General features: G+C 37.2%; 1 protein-coding gene across 12 annotated transcripts in view; it reads right to left on the minus strand.

Annotated features, from left to right (window-relative positions):
* The window catches only part of LRRIQ1 (leucine rich repeats and IQ motif containing 1), a 172,396-nt gene extending 153,366 nt beyond the window's left edge, over window positions 1-19,030 (minus strand). For 11 of the 12 annotated variants that reach the window (XR_014782046.1, XR_014782047.1, XR_014782048.1 and 8 more), the window contains exons 1-7: window positions 18,877-19,030; window positions 16,481-16,595; window positions 14,706-14,797; window positions 12,617-12,734; window positions 11,143-11,366; window positions 6,383-6,457; window positions 861-3,026 (exon numbers count right to left, since the gene is read on the minus strand). Coding sequence is in view for 9 of the 12 variants with exons in the window: in XM_084796363.1 (XP_084652489.1) it covers window positions 861-3,026; window positions 6,383-6,457; window positions 11,143-11,366; window positions 12,617-12,734; window positions 14,706-14,797; window positions 16,481-16,595; window positions 18,877-19,017 (2,931 nt within the window). In the remaining 3 variants the exon portion in view is untranslated. The remainder of the gene's footprint in view (window positions 1-860; window positions 3,027-6,382; window positions 6,458-11,142; window positions 11,367-12,616; window positions 12,735-14,705; window positions 14,798-16,480; window positions 16,596-18,876) is intronic. The other variant, XM_084796364.1, reaches the window with a different exon arrangement.
* Between the last annotated feature and the right edge of the window lie 244 nt (window positions 19,031-19,274).

Here is a 19,274-nt window from a genome sequence, read left to right on the forward strand (position 1 = left end):
GGTAGATGTGGCGTAGCTCCTCATTTCTGAGGAGCAGGAGAGGGGGACCAGGTAGAGAAGAGGGAGGAGACTATGATCAAGATGTAAAGTGAATAAATAAATTTTAAAAAAGAAAGATAAAGGAAGAAAGGAAGGAAAGGAGAGAAGGAGGGAGGAAAGAACAAAAGAAAGAAAGAAAGAAAGAAAGAAAGAAAGAAAGAAAGAAGATAAGAAAGAAAGAACCATACCACTGGGGCATGGTGGAGCATGCCTGTAATTCCCACTCAAAGAGGCAGAGACCTGAAACCAGCCTGGTCAACAGAGTGTGTCCAGGACAGCCAAATAGCCAAGGCTACGCAGAGAAAACCTACCTGTCTCAAATACCAAAAGGAAAGAAAAGAAAGAAATGAACAGGAAAAAATAAAAAGAAAACTCAGCCCTGTTGCCAGCATATGTGATTACGATTATATGGCATATGGTTAAAAAACATAGTAATACAGGAAATCTAGGATTTTCCGTCTTTCATTGCTAAGAGCTATTTCCATATTAACGGAGCCTGAGTGTCCTCCTCAATAGAACAGCAAAAGCATTAAGTGTCCTTATCTAAATACAGACATAATGGCCACATGTTCCAATAGGGCTTTGAATCAGGGCTTGAGACATCATAAAATATAAATCAAAGCCATTTACACTGCTGAGATTGGTAAGGTCCTAAAAACTTGAGATTCTCTGAAATGAAACAGTATTTAATTAGCATTTCATTAGCAGCTACATTTATTAGGAGGCAGAATTCTTATATATAAACCATTGAAAGGAAAAATTGCATTATAGACAATTAATTTTAATTCAATATAAAACTAGTATTGCCAAGTCATAAATACCTGCTGTAATGTATCCCAAGGGCCATGCTGAAGAATGGCTGAGGAATCCAAAGGAGGCATTGTATTTGCTGGACACTTCACAAGTCTCTTTTTTTTAATGATTTTCTTGAGTTGATTTTGTTCAAAGATTTCGGACCAAGGTTTAGATGACTTTATCCAAGCTAGTCTCCTTTCCTCAACTGAAGATAAAACTGCTCTCTGTGAAACAGAGCAAGCCAGGGCACTGTTGCTCTCAGACTTCTTTGGCTCCCACTGTTCCAGGTTTTCTCTACTGTCACATTTAGGTGTGTCCTCTCCTTCTTCAGTGAGCAAGGGGCTATTTGCACTGTGACTGCCAGACTCTGAACTGGAAGCAAGTATGCCTGAGACAGGACCCTGCTGGTCTGTCCTGCCTTCTGTAGGACCCTGCTGGTCTGTCCTGCCTTCTGTAGGACCCTGATGGTCTGTCTTGCCTTCTGTAGGTCCCTGCTGCTTTGTCCTGCCTTCTGTAGGACCCTGCTGGTCTGTCCTGCCTTCTGTAGGACCTTGCTGGTCTGTCCTGCCTTCTGTAGGACCCTGCTGGTCTGTCTTGCCTTCTGTAGTACCCTGCTGCTCTGTCCTGCCTTCTGGTGGACCCTGCTGCTCTGTCCTGCCTTCTGTAGGTCCGTGCTGGTCTGTCCTGCCTTCTGGTGGACCCTGCTGCTCTGTCCTGCCTTCTGTAGGACCCTGCTGGTCCGTCTTGTCTTCTGTAGGACCCTGCTGGTCTGTCCTGCCTTCTGTAGGATCTTTCTGGTCTGTCCTGCCTTCTGTAGGACCCTGCTGGTCTGTCTTGCCTTTTGTAGGACCCTGTTGGTCTGTCCTGCCTTCTGTAGGATCTTTCTGGTCTGTCCTGCCTTCTGTAGGACCCTGCTGGTCTGTCTTGCCTCCTGTAATCACCGAGGCATCTGAGTTAAGGACCACAGCATCACCAGTTAGCACACTGTCTTCTGGCAGTTCCTCAATTCTTTTTGATTTTACACCAATCTCTTTGTCTTCTAGTATTACATTTCTTTCTGCACATTTAGGATTTTCTAATATTAGTGATGGTGGGTCTTTCTGTGTGGAAACAGATGAAGTATTATTCTCCCCATACAGTGAACTCTCCTGCTGTGTTATCTCCATTTTCTTGCTCTTTTCAACCAATCTCTCTTGATTACCTTTGATCTCTTGTCTTTCATTTTTGTCCTCTTCACTCATTTCTTGATTGAATGCAAACATTTTTTGGTTTTTTTGCCCTGCATTCTCCTTTGTGTCATACATTACGGTTTCCTCTTTGTGATTTTGAGGCTTTAGTTCATGTCTCTGGCACTCTTGAGTCACATTTTCCTTTAGGTCTGAGTTTTTCCATTCCCCTCTCTGGTCTGTGTTTTTGAAGACAATTTCTTGGTTAGCTAGTTTTTCTGAACATTGCTTTTTTGATAAATTCTCACTGTTTTCATTCACTTTCAGTTTTGGTAAATTTTCATTAATTTTTAATTCTGCCAAAATTGCCTGGTTTGGTGTTAATTTTACTCCTATTGATTCCTTTAATGTAAGCTGTTTGTGCTGTGTGTGTACATTTTCTCTCTTGTTGGATTGCTGAACTAGACAAGCATCTTCTGTCTTCTCTGAGTTGGTGTCCACTAATTCTTCAGCTATATCAGCCTTACTCTGTGACTTATTTGCTGCAGCCTGCTGCTTGCCATGGCACTTTCCCTTCTTGAAAGTGCAGTTAATGGTTAGCAGTTTGTGGGCATCTTCGCTCTGTCTCATTTTCTCCTTGTTCCGTTGCTCTTCTCTTTCTCGTCTCAGGAGGCTCTTCTTCTCTTCATATTCTCTTTCTCGCCTTCTCCTCTCCTCCAGCATCTTCTTCTTCCTTTCCTCCTCCATCTTCTGCTCCTCTTTAATTTTTCGTCTTCTTTCTTCCTCCTTCTGTCGGATCTTCGCTTCCCTCTCTTTCTGCTCCTGTGCTTTCCTTTTCTTATTTTCTATTTGCTCTCTTATGATGGGGCTATATTTTCGGTAAATTACTAATGCTTTGTATTTAGCTTGAATTTTTACAGCTGCATTATGTTGCAAGTTTAGCAAACGTGCTTTTTCTTTTTCTTGCAACTCACATAATCTTGTTCTTTCCTCCTCCATTTGTAAATGCATGTTTCTAATAAGTTCCTAAAATAAAGATTAGTAATAAGCATCAGCTAAGTCAGTAATTTTATAACTATATTAAATGTATTACAAAACCTACAGGTAGAGTGAAACAGCTATAAAATTCACTGAGAAAAATAAGTCAATTTTTTTAGAAAATTAATTTTAAATGCATAAATGATTTGGGTCACATTGTAGAGTTGATATTACTCTCAAGTTATGAACCAGTAAATTAACAATTAAGGGATTATCTACAAGCACAAAGCATTTGAAATCAAGATGACACAGGAGACATTAAGGGAAAAACAGGCCAAAATCCAAGTAAGAGAGGGACTCAAACTTCCTGACACAGATGCTGGGATAATGGAGACTAAGAATTAGACCATTTCAGAAGCAGAGTACCAACAAGACAGGTGGCCCTTGCATACAAGCATGAGGGAACGCTGGCCTAGTCACACATCTTATCCCTTCTAAATCTCAAGAAAGCTATACAACACAAAATATTATCCATTTCTGTGAGATAAAACACACATACACACACACACACACACAGAGAGAGAGAGAGAGAGAGAGAGAGAGAGAGAGAGAGAGAGAGAGAGAGAGAAGAATCTCCATGGAAATAGGAATTAATTACTCTCTGGTTTTGGGTGTTTTGTTTGTTTTCTTTTTGTTTGTTTTTATATATAGCCACTTAGCAAAATGTTTGACACACACTGAAAAATTATTAAATATGCAGAGACTAATGTGTAACGTGAAAATCTTAAAGCATCAAAAGAATATATGGGTTAAACATAAAATTTGCAGTAACTAAAATGTATAAATATGCAAAGAAATCATATCATTGAATTGTCAGCAGGCAAGAGAAATAGGCCTGAATTTCATGCTCAAATATAGTAAAAAATTAAAGTAAAAACATTTACTACTGGGTAAAAATTGGAAAACTTTACTATTTAAAATGATTTCTGACATAAATATACATAGAAGTAAATGCTGAATGAATATAGAAAATCGAAAGACTCAGGAGATGAACACTAGGAGTGAGTAATTGAATCATGGAGTCATTCAGCTATATCTTTCCTCATCCTTAATTTTAGTTTAGAAGTCAGATGTCAGTTTTATTTTTGATATGTTTTATGTAGTGTGTGCTATTCCTATGTTCTAAAGTTTCCTTAATTCTGTTACCCAAATTTAAGTAATTGCACTTTTATATTCCAGGTGTGATTTTCTTTTCTTGTTTTGTTTTGTTTTGTTTTGTTTTGTTTTGTTTTGTTTTGTTTTTCCAGTGTGATTTTTCACATTATCTATTGCTACTTGAGGATCACGATCATGGAGTGCTCATTTTAAAGTGATATTTGAAAAACAAACCCTCTTGTCAGATGGTGGTGGCACACATCTTACATCCCAGCATTTGTGAGAATGAGGCAGGTGGGTCTCTGATTTCAAAGGCAGCCTGAGTGAGTTCCAAAACAGCCAGTGCTACACAGAGAAACTCTGTCTCAAAATTAGCTAATTAGTTAATTAATATTTTAAAAAGTAAAAACCAACTCCCTTTACCACTATGCTCTTACCACTATGTTCACACTCTCTCCTTTCAAGATCACCATCATGAAGTATTTATCTTTTCACAAGTGTTTCCTAAGCTGCTTCCTACATTGCCTGCTGCCTTGTCCTCTCTGTTCAGCACTTTACGTATTTCCAATTAAATTCTCTTCTGCTTCACTAATGCCCCGTTGTATATTTAATATATTGTTACACTCATCCATGGAAGTTTAATGTTCCATTTAATTTTCACAAAACATATACATATAATTGTCCTTTATATATTATTTGTGTAATTATTTTGTTACTGAATCACAGTTATTGTTTTTAAATAGACCTTTCTATTAACATTTGTGTGGCATAACATTTATAATTATGTATTTTCCTCTTTTCACTCAAATGAAGTTTTCTATTTATATGTCTAGTGATTTTTACATTTAATATATATAGTACAAACTTATATTTTCAGAACTGTATAAAGGGAAGAATTAAAAGAAATATAAAGAACAGAAGCAACATTCAGTTGGATAACAGTAACTTATCTACTCTATATTGGATACTAAAGGGAAATTTTATCTACTTTATGTTTGTAAATGATTAAGTAAGTTTATATAAGAATTATGTGGCAAACAAAAATACAAACTGAATTTTTATAACTATAATTACCTTAAATTCAAAACCCTTTAATACACTCAAAGAACTGTGTCAAAATAAGTAATGTTGCTTCAGATTTTCAAATATTATAAAATGTTCCTAGCATGACAATTACTTTTAAAACTCAGAAAAAACTAGAATTTCAGTTTCACAAAGATATAATCACTGAAGTATCTTTTTATTTTTAGGATATTCACTATCTTTCTTTTTTCTTTTCTCTATTTGTGGCATTTTTTAATTTCTTTTTATTTGATTTTACATTATTATAATTTATTCACATTATATCCCAGTTGTATATCCCCCTTCTGCCCTATTCCCCTCCCCTAAAGATCATCCTGCGTGAGGTAACCCAGACGCAGAAAGACTCACTTATACGTGGATATTAGCCCAACATATATGTCCTCTGAGAGGACCCACCCACCCAGCAGGGGATCAGAACAGACACTGGGACTCAAGCTGACTCTGGGCAAACACTGCAGGTGGTGTTGAAGCCTGGGGGACGGAAGGACAGGACAAGGGTTGGGGTGGTGTCAGGAGCTCCACAGCAGACTATCAAGGCTGGCAGATCTGGTCCCAGGAAGGTTGAAATAAGTTAAATTACATGGGAGGATGGTAAAGTAGAAGGATCCAGAGGGTCCTAGAAACCTACAAGTAGAACATTATGATAGGCAGATTTGGGCCCAGGGGTCCCGCTCAAACTAAGGCACCAGCCAAGGACAATACAGGCGGTAAACTTCAAACCCCTACCCAGATCTAGCCAATGGTCAGAACATTCTCCACAGTTGAGTGGAGAGTGGGATATTACTTTCACACGAACTCTGGTGCCTCATATTTGACCATGTCCCCTGGATGGGGAGGCCTGGTGGCACTCAGAGGAAGGATAGCAGGCTACCAAGAAGAGACTTAATACCCTATGAGCATATAAAGGGGGAGGAAGTCCCTCTCAGTCACAGTCATAGGGGAGGGGAATAAGGGGAAAGTGGGAGGGAGGGAGGAATGGGAAGATACAAGGGATGGGATAACCATTGAGATGTAATATGAATAAATTAATAAAAAAAGAAAGAAAAAAGTTATATTACATACTGTATAGACAACATATCTTAAAATTCTCAATATCCTTAAAAGGCATTATCATTTAGTTCAAATGAAGAATAACAATATATGAATACAAAACAACAAATATGTACCTCATGCTCTCTATATTTCTCTTTCCATATCTTCTCTTCTTTATAGAGTTCATCATTCATTTTGTCCTGGTCTTGCTGAATGTAGAACAACATCAGAATATTATTATTTTCAAATATCAAAGAACATATTCATTAAATCACATTCAATACATTTATAAACATTGACAAAGTATGACAATTTACCTGAGTCCTTAGCTATCAGTAATATATATATATATCTAAGATACCTAAAATATATCTGAATCTTAAAAGAATTGCTGAAGGCATCACTACTCACCATCTCAAATTGTATATAGAACTTTAGTAATAAAGACAGCATTACTTGCACGAAAGCAGACATATTGATTAACAGAATCAAACTGAAGATGCAGAAATAATTCCACACACCTATTGGCACTTGATTTTTGGTAAAGGAGTCATTAATACATTCGAGGAAAAAAATACAGTGTTTTCACCAAACTGTGCTGGTCAAATTGGATGTAAAAGAATGAAAATAGATCCATAATTATCACTCTACACAAATCTAAACTCCAAATGGATCTAAGACCTCAACTTAAGGCCAAATATATTGAATGTGACAGAAAAGAAATTGGAGGAATAATCTTGAATTCACTGGCACAGGAAAAGACTTCCTGCACAGAACATGGTTAGCACAGGCACTAAGAACAACAATTACTAAATTGAGTCTCATGAAACTTTAAAGCTTCTGTAAGGCAAAGAAACAAAGCGGCAGCACACAAATGGTATTTTTGAATAAGGCTGCTATGAACATGGTTGAGCAAATTTTCTTGTTGTGTGCTGGAGCATCTTCTGGATATATTCCAAGGAGTGGAATAGCTGGGTCTTGAGGAAGCCCTATTCCCATTTTTCTGAGATAGCACCAGATAGATTTCCAAAGTGGTTGTACTAGTTTGCATTCCCACCAGCAATGAAGGAGTGTTCCTCTCTCCCCACATCCTCGCCAGCTATTAAAAACAAGGACTTCCCGAAATTTGTGGATAAATGGATTGAGCTAGAAATGATCATAATGAGTGAGTTAACCCAGAAGCAGAAAGACTCAAATGGTATATACTCACTTATATCTGCATATTAGCCCAAGGGGCACGTCCCACGAAAGCCTTCACTTACCAGGAAACTGAGACAGAGGAGAGGACATTCTAGTGGGATTCTAGATGAGAGAATCATGGGAGAAAGGCAAAGTAGAAGGACCCAGAGGGTCCTAGAAGCCTACAAGTAGAACATTATGATAGGCAGATTTGGGCATAGGGGTCCCGCTCAAACTAAGGCACCAGCCAAGGACAATACAGGCAGTAAACCTTAAACCCCTACCCAGATCTAGCCAATGGACGGAACACTCTCCACAGTAGAGTGGAGAGTGGGATATTACTTTCTCACATACTCTGGTGCCTCACCTTTGACCATGTCCCCTGGAGGGGGAGACCTGATGGCACTCAGAGGAAGGACAGCAGGTTACCAAGAAGAGACTTGATACCCTATGAACATATAGAGGGGGAGGTAATCCCCCTCAGGAACAGTCATAGGGGAGGGGAGTAAGGGGAAAATGGGAGGGAGGGAAGAACGGGAGGATACAAGGGAAGGGATAACCATCGAGATGTAACAAGAATAAATTAATAAAAAAAAAAAAAACAAATGGTATTTTTACCAACCATTCATCCAATAGAGAACTAACATCTAAAATATGTAAAGAACTCAAAGAAATGCACCAAGGAAATAACGCTGTTTAAAAATGGGGTACAGGTTGTTTGTGATGGTGCATGCCAGTATCATTTGTTGAAAGAGGCAAGGGCAGGATGATCACACGTTCAAGGACAACAGAGCTAAAAGAGAGAGAGGAGGTAGAGAGACAGAGAGAGAGAGAGACAGAAAGAGAGAGAGAGAGAGAGAGAGAGAGAGAGAGAGAGAGAGAGAGAGAGAAAGAGAGAGGAAAACAAAAATGAGCCACAGATCTAAAGAGAGAATGCTCAACATCCTTAGTCATCAGGAAAATACACATCAAAACTACTTTGATATTTCATCTTAACCACAGTCAGAATGACTAGATCAATAAAACAAACAACCGTCAATTTCTGGTGGGAATGTGAACCTGTATAGCCACTATGTAATCAGTGTGGTGAATTCTCAAGGAGCTGGGAGCCAAACTACCTCAAGATCCAACTATACCCTTTGTGGGCACACTTCATCCTACTACAGAAAAAAAACTTGGCCCAACCATGTTCATTGCTTCCATAATAGTCAGAAACTGGAAACACCTAGATGTCTGTAAAGGGCTAAATTGAATAAAGAAAATGTGGAACATTTACACAATGGAATATTACTCATCTGTTAAGAAAATAAAATCATGAAATCCAAAGGTAAATGGATGGAGCTAGATAAAATCATTCTCAGATGTTAACCCAGAGTCGGAAAGACATCTGATAGGAATTTGCTTCTATGTGGATGTTAGCTATAAAAGATTCAATAAGCAAGCTACAAGGCATAGAGTCATAGAACCACATGGGTTAGGTATAGAGTAAGGGACTAGGGAAGACACATGGATCAACCTAAAAATAGAACAGACAATTATGGATGGATGAGGCTGTGGACTGTAATGTATGATCTAACAGGAGCAGGAAAAGAAGGGGGTGGGTGAGGGAGGAACTATGAAGAGAGATGTCTAAAATTAAGGCTATTTGAGGGGTGGTATGCTAACTTAATACAACAGAAGCTTCCATATACATATGAATGATAGGTAAACGAAATCATCACATAACGGGGAACACAAATGGACAGATCTACTCAGCAAACGAAGCTTCCATTTCCAGGAATGGGTTACCTAATGATGTTCTTAGCCACTGCAGGACCATGGGAATCCCCAAACAACCCGGGCTATTGCTAAGGCTACTGATGGCTCTCCATAAAGTGAAGACCATACCTAAATAACTCACTAAACATGGAGAAGTATAGCTGGTACCTACCTAGAGCCCTCATGGACTGCTGTTCATGATGGTACTAGAAAGTACTCTGTATACTACCAAAGGACGAAGGAAAATGCCAATACAAGTCCAAACCCTTTGGTATTCAGTGGTGCCTTTCTGCAAGATATGCTAGTACAATAATGACATAAAGCTTATGGGAGTAACAAATCAATATCTGATTTGTGCTAAGGGTCCACTCCTTCAGATGGGACTCATTCATATGCAGTGATGCTTAGGAGTTCAAAACCCTGAGCTTCGATATAACAGGGACCTAGAACAAATCAAATAATACGGTTCTGCTAAAGGAACATAGCAACAAAGTGACTCCTAGCCACATTCTGCTACACTCCAACAATCTGTGCCTTCATCACACATCATCAGAACAGTCTCTTTCTGCAACAGATATGCACTGAGACCAAACTCAGAGAGTGAGAGTCCTTGGAACTCTCTGCCCTTAAGGGGATGTATTCATCAACTCCCTCCTCCCTTCGGGGATCAGAGAACTCTACAGAAGAGGAAGAAGGATTATGAGAGCAAGAGGGGATGAAGAACACTAAGAAGTCAAGGGGTGGGGCATTTGTGAACTGACAGAAACTGTGACAGCACGTGCCGGCACAGGACTGTACCAGATGGGGCTGCCTGCACTGAGAGGTAGACACAAGTCCCATCTCTAAGCCAGAAGCTATCTAGAATTGATTACTACCTTAAAGATAAAAATCAGTTTTCTTCAAGGAGTCTCATTGGGGAAACAAACTACTCTTAAGGCGAGGCCCCATGACAAGCAGTAGATGGTGAATATCAAATCAACTCAAAGGCATATTTGGAGGTTCTTTGCTTCATAACATTAAGTCAGGGCTTTATTATAATAATTTTGTAGTAATAGTAGTAGTAGCAATATTTTTTCTTTGTGTTTGTATTATGGTTTCCAGTTTTATGTTTTTATGGGATTCGTGTATGTGGGGTGAGGGTGTGATTGAGTGTGGGTCTATGTACAGCTCCTGTGGTTTTTCTTTTGGTTGTTTTGTCCTATTCTGCTTTGTTTGGTTTTGTTTTATCTACTTTTTATTATTATTTCTTATATGTCTGCTTGTCTTCTAATTAAAGACAGAAATGGTACGGAGCCATATGGGAAGGGAGGGGAGGAGAGACAGAGGCACTGCAGGAGGTGAAACCATTATCAAACAACATTATATTTAAAAATCTACTTTTAATAAATAGATTTTTAACAATCAAAAAGTGATAATGTCTTTGAACCTTATATTATCTATGGGATCTTTCCATGGGATATAAACTTAAATTAACATAGAAATATTCCTTTGATGGCAACTGAGTGGATGAATTGGAAGACTAAGCAGAGGTGAATGTAGGAGATCAATTAGAAAGTATAGCAAATATTCCTAGTCTGTAAAAGAGCTTGATTACATAAAAGTGGCAAGAGGAAAACAGAACATAAAGGTGGACAATATAATTATTAAAGGGTGGAAAGTAGAAAGGAGGAAGAGTAAAAAAATGGTTCCTATCAGCTTTTAATAGGAATCATTTAATTGGAAACATTGGAGGACCACAATGCAGGAAAAATGCAATACATCCAGCCTTATCTTGCATTTGTAGTATGTAGCATCAGTAGGAGAGTTACAAAGTCAGATTGGTGTTTTCTATATAGGCTGGCATCCATCAGTGATAGCTATAGATGGCATCAAATAATACAGTATGAGGGATTATAGTGGAGGAAAAAACCCAGAGGTCTGGCAGAGTGCCCTTTTTAAGAGGTGAAAAATACCATACCTTCTGAAGATTTTCTAATTTTTTCTTTTCAACTTCAAACTGCTTTATCCAGAAATGTCTCTTTTCATCTTCTTCTTGAAATTTCTGTTTTTCTATATCACTCTGCACTTCGAGAGTTTCTTTGTCTTTTTCTTCTAGTTCTTTTTGTTTGTCCTGCCAAGCTTCAAAAGACTTTCTACACCTTTCTTCTACTTCAAAGTATTCAAAACTCAAGTCAGCATCGTCTGCATTCATTCAGAGGAACAAAACCTATCATACTGACCTGTTTTACCGTAAAACAGAATGTAAAGGCATAATACTAAAGCAGCGGCCACCCATTTTCTAATGTAAATGGCTGGCAGCAGCCAAGCAACTTTGCACATGTGGGATCTCATCTGATTGTACATAGAAATTACAAATAGCTTTCCTTAAAATTTTCCCAGAAATTTACAATAATATTGTGTATTGCCCTGAGTTTCAACCTAGCCCCCGAAATGCCCACCAGTTCTAGCTGTCTATCCCCCCATTCTCCCCAAGCCTGAGCCCTCCTGTTTCTCTCCACACCTGTCCCCAGTCCACCCTTCCCAGAGAGATTCATGCACATGATATCTTTCACAGTCCGTATGTCTGTCCTGGTATATGGGAACAATATTGATTTGCGTATGTTAAACTTGTAACCTGACACTTTTCTGAATGTGTTTGTCAGTTCTTGAAGAGTTTTTTGTGCCTCTCACGCATAGAAGATTTTGGGGCCTCTCATTCACAGAATCATGTATTTTACAAGTAGAGATGTTTTGACTTATTCTTTTCCTACTTATGCCCATTTTATTTTCTTCTCTTCTCTCATTCCTCTAGCTAGAACTTCAGGAACCATATTTAAAAAGAGTGGTGAATAGATACATTTGTTCCTTATGATTATAATGGGAATGTGTCAACCCTTTCTCTGTTTACCATGATGTTGGCTATCAGCTTACCACAGACAACCTTCACTATGTTTACCATGATGTTAGCTATCAGCTTACCACAGACAACCTTCACTATGTTGATAAAGTTCCTTCCATCCCTAGTCTCACTACAGTATTTCTTATAAACGGATGTTGCAGTCTCTCAAAGATCCTTTCTGCATCAATTGAAATGAGCATGTGATTTATGTCCTTGAGTTCACTTATACAGTGAATTACATATATTGACTTATACGTGTTAAACCATCACTGCCTCCTTGGATTACAGCAAACATGATGGTGAATGACTCTTTAAAAAACTAACTAAAAATTATATATCATTTCCATCTGCACATCTCCACTCTAATTCATCCCATATCTTTTTTTGTGTATTCTGGAATTTAGCTTGCAAGTATTTTACTGTGGGACAATGATCTTCAATATAACATTTTTTTAACAACTGTGTATTTATAAGTACTCCAATGAAAAAGTTTCAATGCACTTTGACACATCATATAAAAATGTTTAAATATATAATTGAGAATGTCACCTACCTGATAAAATACATTCATCCATGGGTGTATCAAGAGTAGCAGGCTCAGGAACAGAATCAGACTTAGCAGAATGAGTTAGACTTCTCATAAACTCTTCTTTTTCAATTGCAGATAATATCTGAGAAGTTAAAAGAAGATATTCATTATTTAATTACTAAAGAAAGCCAGAATAGGGTAAGAATATAATTTTAATAATGTCTAAATTGGTAATTTGACTTACTGTAAATCTTTCAAAATACAATAATACACATAAATACACACATACACACTCTCTCTCACCACCAATATCAAAATAACAAGAATTGATAATTTTTTGTCATTAATATCTCTCAACATTAATGGTCTCAATTCACCAATAAAAAGACACAGGCTAACAGAATGTATGCAAAACCAAGATCCATCATTCTGCTGCATGTAAGAAACACACCTCCACAATAAAGATAAACATGACCTCAGAATAAAGGGCTGGGCAAAGGTTTTCCAAGTAAACAGAAACAAGAAGCAAATTGGAGTAGCTATTCTAATATCAAATAAAATAGACTTTCAACCAAAATTAATCAAAATATATGGGGTAGGGCACTTCATACTCATTAAAGGAAAAACTTTCCAAGATGAAGTCTCAATTCTGAACATATATGCCCAAATTTAATGACCCCCACATTCATAAAGGAAATATTACTAAAGCTTAAACCACACATCGAACCCCACATATTAATAGTAGGAGACGTAAACACACCTCTCTCACCAATGGACAGATCATCAAGACAAAAATTAAAGAGAAATAATGAAACTAACCAAGATTATGAGTCAATTGGACCCAACAAATATCTATAGAACATTCCATCCAAACACAAAAGAATATACCTTCTTCTCAGCACCTCATGGAATCATCTGCAAAATTGACCACATACTTGGCCACAAAACAAGCCTCAACTCATACAAGAAAACTGAAATAACACCTTGCATCCTATCAAATATATTAATAATTATTTTATTTATAAATATATTTTATCTTAATGTTCTACAAAGTAAGTAATCAATATTAATCTACAATAGCCAGTCATATGCTTAATAATCCCCTCAAAATATCTCTACATTGTATCTGGATGAATTTCTATCTTTATTACCTGTAGTACTTGTTCATGTACATAGGTTATTAATATATTCAGTATAATACAAAGAGAACTATTATGTACTTAAACCTGACTTATGTATATAGATTTGACAAATAGCCTATTTCACTGTAGTTAAATATATACAGGATTTAGGGTCTAGTAAGTGTCATTGTTAGGGAATTGCTTTATTTTTATCATATTGGAATTTTAACTAAATACATTTACTGTATTTTTCTAAATACTATTTTCATTATCAAATTTATCTGTACTCTTGACATTATTTTTTACTGTTTATTGCTCACAAAAACATGCTTACTCTGTAAAAAAAATATAGGATATATGCAATGAAACAACAAAATTCCAAATTAGTATTTCAAATCTGAGTGCTAACAAAAAAGAGTTAAAAGGATACAACATATTTTTCAAGGTATATACCAAATCTTATAAGGTGGAACAAAGGTAGATAGAATAGATACTTTGAGTAAAATTGAACCTAAGAAGAAAAAAATTTAAAGACATTCTTCAAAAGTAAATTAGAGAGGTTTCAGGTTATAATATGCTAGACTTAACTTTTCAGGAATTTTTCTTTTGCGTTATTTTCCAAAAGTAATACACAATCTACTCTTGAAGATTGTCTGCAGTATTTAAAGTCCCTGACAAAGTACTTATTTCAGAAAAAAATCAATAAGTGCTATAAAGCATTCATTGTTTTGCTCCAAATATGATAAATGCAGTATCATGCTACCGTTCCATGCATATGAACATTTAATTCCCTAAAACTTATGGATCAAATCACTATTTTTAGTAACCAAAACTTATGTAGTATTATATAATACACCTGAGGATACCACGGAACAAAAAATAATTTGTTGAAAAAATAATCAAACTGAAGGCAATAAACTAATGTCCTACGAAACAGAAAACAGCACATCCCTAACTACAGCAGTATATTCATTCAGATGTTAAATACATACCTTCATTAATTGCTCAGAATTTGCTTTTGATTCCATTGATGATCCAATCCTCAAATGCCTATGGCTGTTAGGTACTGTGCCAGAACTGCAACCTAGAAAAAGGAAACAAAATTATAATTTCAAATATTATATATAGTATATCTCAAAACCTCAAACCTTTTCATTAGACTTTGTCTTAATTTCTTTCAACATATTTGATCAATAACAGTAATTTTATAAAATAAAGTGGTAAAGAAATAAATAAAAGTTTTAAGAAATTTGTTATCAGTATTTGTAAAATAAAAGTAAGGTTCTGGAGCACTGTCTTGTTATCACTTTTCATATTCTAGATTGAGTTTTATTTTCTATGCATATAGAACCGTATTTGGTTGATGGTGTGACTCAGTTCCTGGAGAGCCATGAGCAGACTTCTATATGCTCCAGATAGAGAAGGGACCACAACCAAAAGGGAAAAAACTACCAAAGTCAAACTTACTGACCCAACAAGGTAAATACAGCTACATACATGGATATGGGTAAGGCAAGAAAGAGTACTGGTGCAAAGGCAGTTTCATTAACACATTTCACAACAGCTTAAGGAGGACCTAACTATGTAATTAACGAGGGGCTCCAAAGATTGGAGAGTATATCTTGAAAGCACCCCAGCTGGTCTCTTGCTCTTCCAGGCAGCTCTGATGAACTGAGTCTTTTCTTGGCAGTTATACGGGCCTGAGATTCTTCCAGGAAGGTAGATTTGCCTGAGAATGTCTCTCATCAGTCTTTACTGTTTATATAAGCCTGGTGCATAAGGGACCTAGATTCCCTTATGGCTAGTTTCTGGCTAGTTTCACGAATTTCTAAAGCTTTGGGTAGGTTACTTCCTCAGCTGTAAGGAGCCCAATTTCAGATATCCTGAGCCTCCACTGAACATCCTAGAGGATGGAAGGCCACCTCCCTTTAGAACACACTGGGTCTTAAGGAGGTTCCCTCCAAAACAGTCTTTTACTTCAAAGGAAATTGCATGCATTCATAGCATACAATGACACCTTGATCAGAAATCTAGGAAGGCTCAATTCCATCTGCTAGAAACTGCCAATAGGATCTTGAATAAGGAAAAAAATTTTAATTTACTACAAATATTAATCTAAAAGATTAAAGTTACCATAATGAATGATATTAATTTTATAATATTTAATTAAATGTTATTTTCTTTTTATTATCAGTTCAAGCATAACTACATTCATTTGGCTTACTCAATTAGTATCTTAAATTTTGTTAATATTTTCTAATAGCAAACCACCTTTACAGAGGACCTGATTAACTTCTCCCATTTACTTCACCAAATATATTTTTCTTCTTCAATATTTATTCACAATCTTTCTTGCAACCTTTGCAGTGTAAAAAAGCTGAAAGTAACTTCATTAACCAAAGTCTTTTGCAACTAACGTTCTATAATTTAAATCAAATTTTATTTTCATATTTATGTTTAATGAGTAGCAGTTGATGTTTCCATTTATTGACCCAGATTGTGATACAGGAGCTTTGGATCAGAAATAAGACTCTACAAGATAAATTAGTATCTCATATGTGTATGTGTGTGTGTGCATGTGTGTATCTCTGTGTGTATATGTGCGTGTTGTGTGGGTGTGTACATGTGGTGTACATGTGTGCATATATGTTTGTCTGTCTCTTCAATCTTATCCATAATTACGCTATTAAATGTGGTTTCTGGCCCTCAAGCATGGTTATTTTAAAGAATCACTCCTTTTGTTATAATAATTCCGTTGTGTACTCACTGGAGACATCTACGTCTTCCTCTAAGTCCTGAAGAATGAGCTCCTCAGCAGTTTTACTCTTGTTCTTTATGACGCTGATACAGTGAAGAACTGACTCTGGCAATTCAATTAAATCCTACATTTTGAGTAAAACATAACTCAGGGTTAAGTAGATATTTGTTCTCCTTGTATTTTACTGAATATACTAATAACCTACGCACATGACAAAGTGTTCCAAGGTCTCTTGTTCTCTGCTATCTTATTGTCTTTCAGTCTTTATATTTGTTCTCACCCACCTACTAAAGGAGGAAGCCTCTCTGATGGTGGCTAGGAAGGGCACTGTTCTGTGATTATAGCAGAATGCCATTAGGGGTCATTTTAGCAGAATGGTAGTCCTAGTTTTCCCCTAGGTTCCTGGCCTACTAGGGTTCTTGGCCACCCAAACAGTGTTGGAAATGGATTCCCTCTCATGGGTTGGGATTGAAATTTGAACCAAGCAAATACCGGTTGCTTCCTCCCATAAGATCTGTGCCACTGTTTCACCAGGATGCCTTGCAGGCATCATTGTTCATCACATAGTTTGTCTCTGGGTTGGTGTCTTCCTTTCTGTTTTGGTAATGTACAGGGTGTCTTTTAGTACTATGAACACTGTGAACACTAGTTCATAGAGGAAGGCTCTAGGTAAGCTTGAATTCTCCACATTCAGTGAGTTATGTGGTTTTTTTTTTTCAGCCTTGCTATCACTTTGTGGAGAAACACCAAAATGTTTTGTTGAGGTCTTTAATCCATTTGAAGTTGAGTTTTGTACATGGTAATAAGTATGGATCTATGCTTCTACGTGCAGCCACTTGGTTTGACAAGCATCATTTTCAATATGCTATCTTTTTTCCACTGTGTATTTCTGGCTTTTTAGTGTAACCAAAAATCAGGTGTCCACCATAGGCATATACTTTTGTCTGAGTCTTCAAGTCGATTCAAATGATTGACACTCAAAATTTTGATTCCAATGATCTGTTTTTGTACCAATACCATGCTGGTTTTTATTGCTATAGCTTTCTATTACAGCTCACAGAGACTGGCAGCATACACAGGGCCTGCATGGCTCTGAACCAGATGTGTGGTTCCCAGCACTGATACAAGTATACACAAGCACAAGTATACACAAGCCCCATTCCTAACCCAGAAGCTATCTCTAAATAATAACCACTCACAATAGAAAAAATGGGTTCTCTCCAATTTAGTCTCACTGGAGGATACAAACCACTAATAGGGAAAGGGCCCATGCCCAGTGGTCAGTAACCAGGACAAAAGAAACTCAGTGGCAACTTTGGAGGTTGTCTCATAATATTTGGCTAGAACATTTTTTCAGGTCTTTGAATACAGAGTGTTTTGTGTTTTCATAATATTCCTGTGTGTGTGTGTGTGTGTGTGTGTGTGTGTGTGTGTGTTTACATTCGTTTCATGTGCTTTTTCGTTTTTGTTTTTGCTTTAACTTACTTAATTTTATTATTATTTGAATGGTTGTTGTTGTTGTTGTTGTTGTTGTTTTCTAAGCAGAGACAGAAAGAGTGTGAATGTGACTGGGAGCTAAAGTGGGGAGGACCTTGGAGGAAAGAGGGGAAAGAATACCACAATCAGAATACATTGTATCAGGAAAATAAAATCCACAAACTTCAAAGAAAAAGAAAAGCAAAACAGGCTTAAAAGCAAAATACTCCTTCCAAGGCTCAAATATTTCTTTGCAAAAATGAAAGCAGAAAAGGTTTAACACGCAGAGGCAGAGGATGACTTCAAATACACAGTGTTTTACAAACCTCCACAGAGAGGTTGCTCGTAGAAACTCACTGTAGTTGTGGCAGTATGCACAAGGCCTGTGCAAGCACAATCAGATGAAATACCAGCATGGAGAGGAGACGTGGTCATGACGTCACACCCGTAGCTAAAGGCCTATTGGGACCTGATAGCTGCTGGGAGAGGGGGGAACACTTTTTCTTGGAGAGTGTGGCCCTCGCTAGGCGGCCTACACTCTAGCCAGTGGAAGACCACACATCCAAGAGTATATGGGGCTGGAGAGATGGCTCAGTGGTTAAGAGCACCGCCTGCTCTTTCAGAGGTCCTGAGTTCAATTCCCATCAACCATATGGTGGCTCACAACCATCTATAATGTGATCTGATGCCCTCTTCTGTAGATAAAACACTCATATGCAATAAATAAATAAATAAAACATTCTTAAAAAGAGTATATGGGCAGCATACAGTGTCCATTTTGGGCTTAAAGGGGGGCATATATGTGAGTAAATAGGGGAGGTGGGTCTTGGAGTAAGAGTTGGGGGTAGGATTAATATGATCAAACTATATTGTATGAAATTCTCAATGGACTGATAAAAGTGAAAAAAGAAATATGAGGAAGCACTTACAGTATCACTATTGTCACTCTGAGTTTCTGACTCGGAATCACTTTCAGCCTCATTAATTTCCAAGGAAGAGACGCTGATTTTATCCAATTCGGCTTCTATTTCTTCTCTGAGCTTGGCATCACTGTCATCACTGTCCTCCATAATCCTTAATGATAAAAAAACAGAACCTAAAAGAAAACAATCTGGTATGGCTCTAAAAACATATGTGTTCTTTGTCACACAACCCAACATGCATGTAGACATTTAACGAATGTTTATGGCACCACATTAGGATGGTTACTATATGATAAAGAACCTCGTTTTACCTGTCTAGTCACCCAATTTAAAAAAATATATTTGGCCACAAGATGATCAAAACTATTACTGTTCCAGAAAAAAAAAATCACATAGAATTGACT

The sequence above is a fragment of the Acomys minous genome (assembly GCF_964271855.1).
Source record: "Acomys minous genome assembly, chromosome: 9".
Taxonomy (NCBI): domain Eukaryota; kingdom Metazoa; phylum Chordata; class Mammalia; order Rodentia; family Muridae; genus Acomys; species Acomys minous.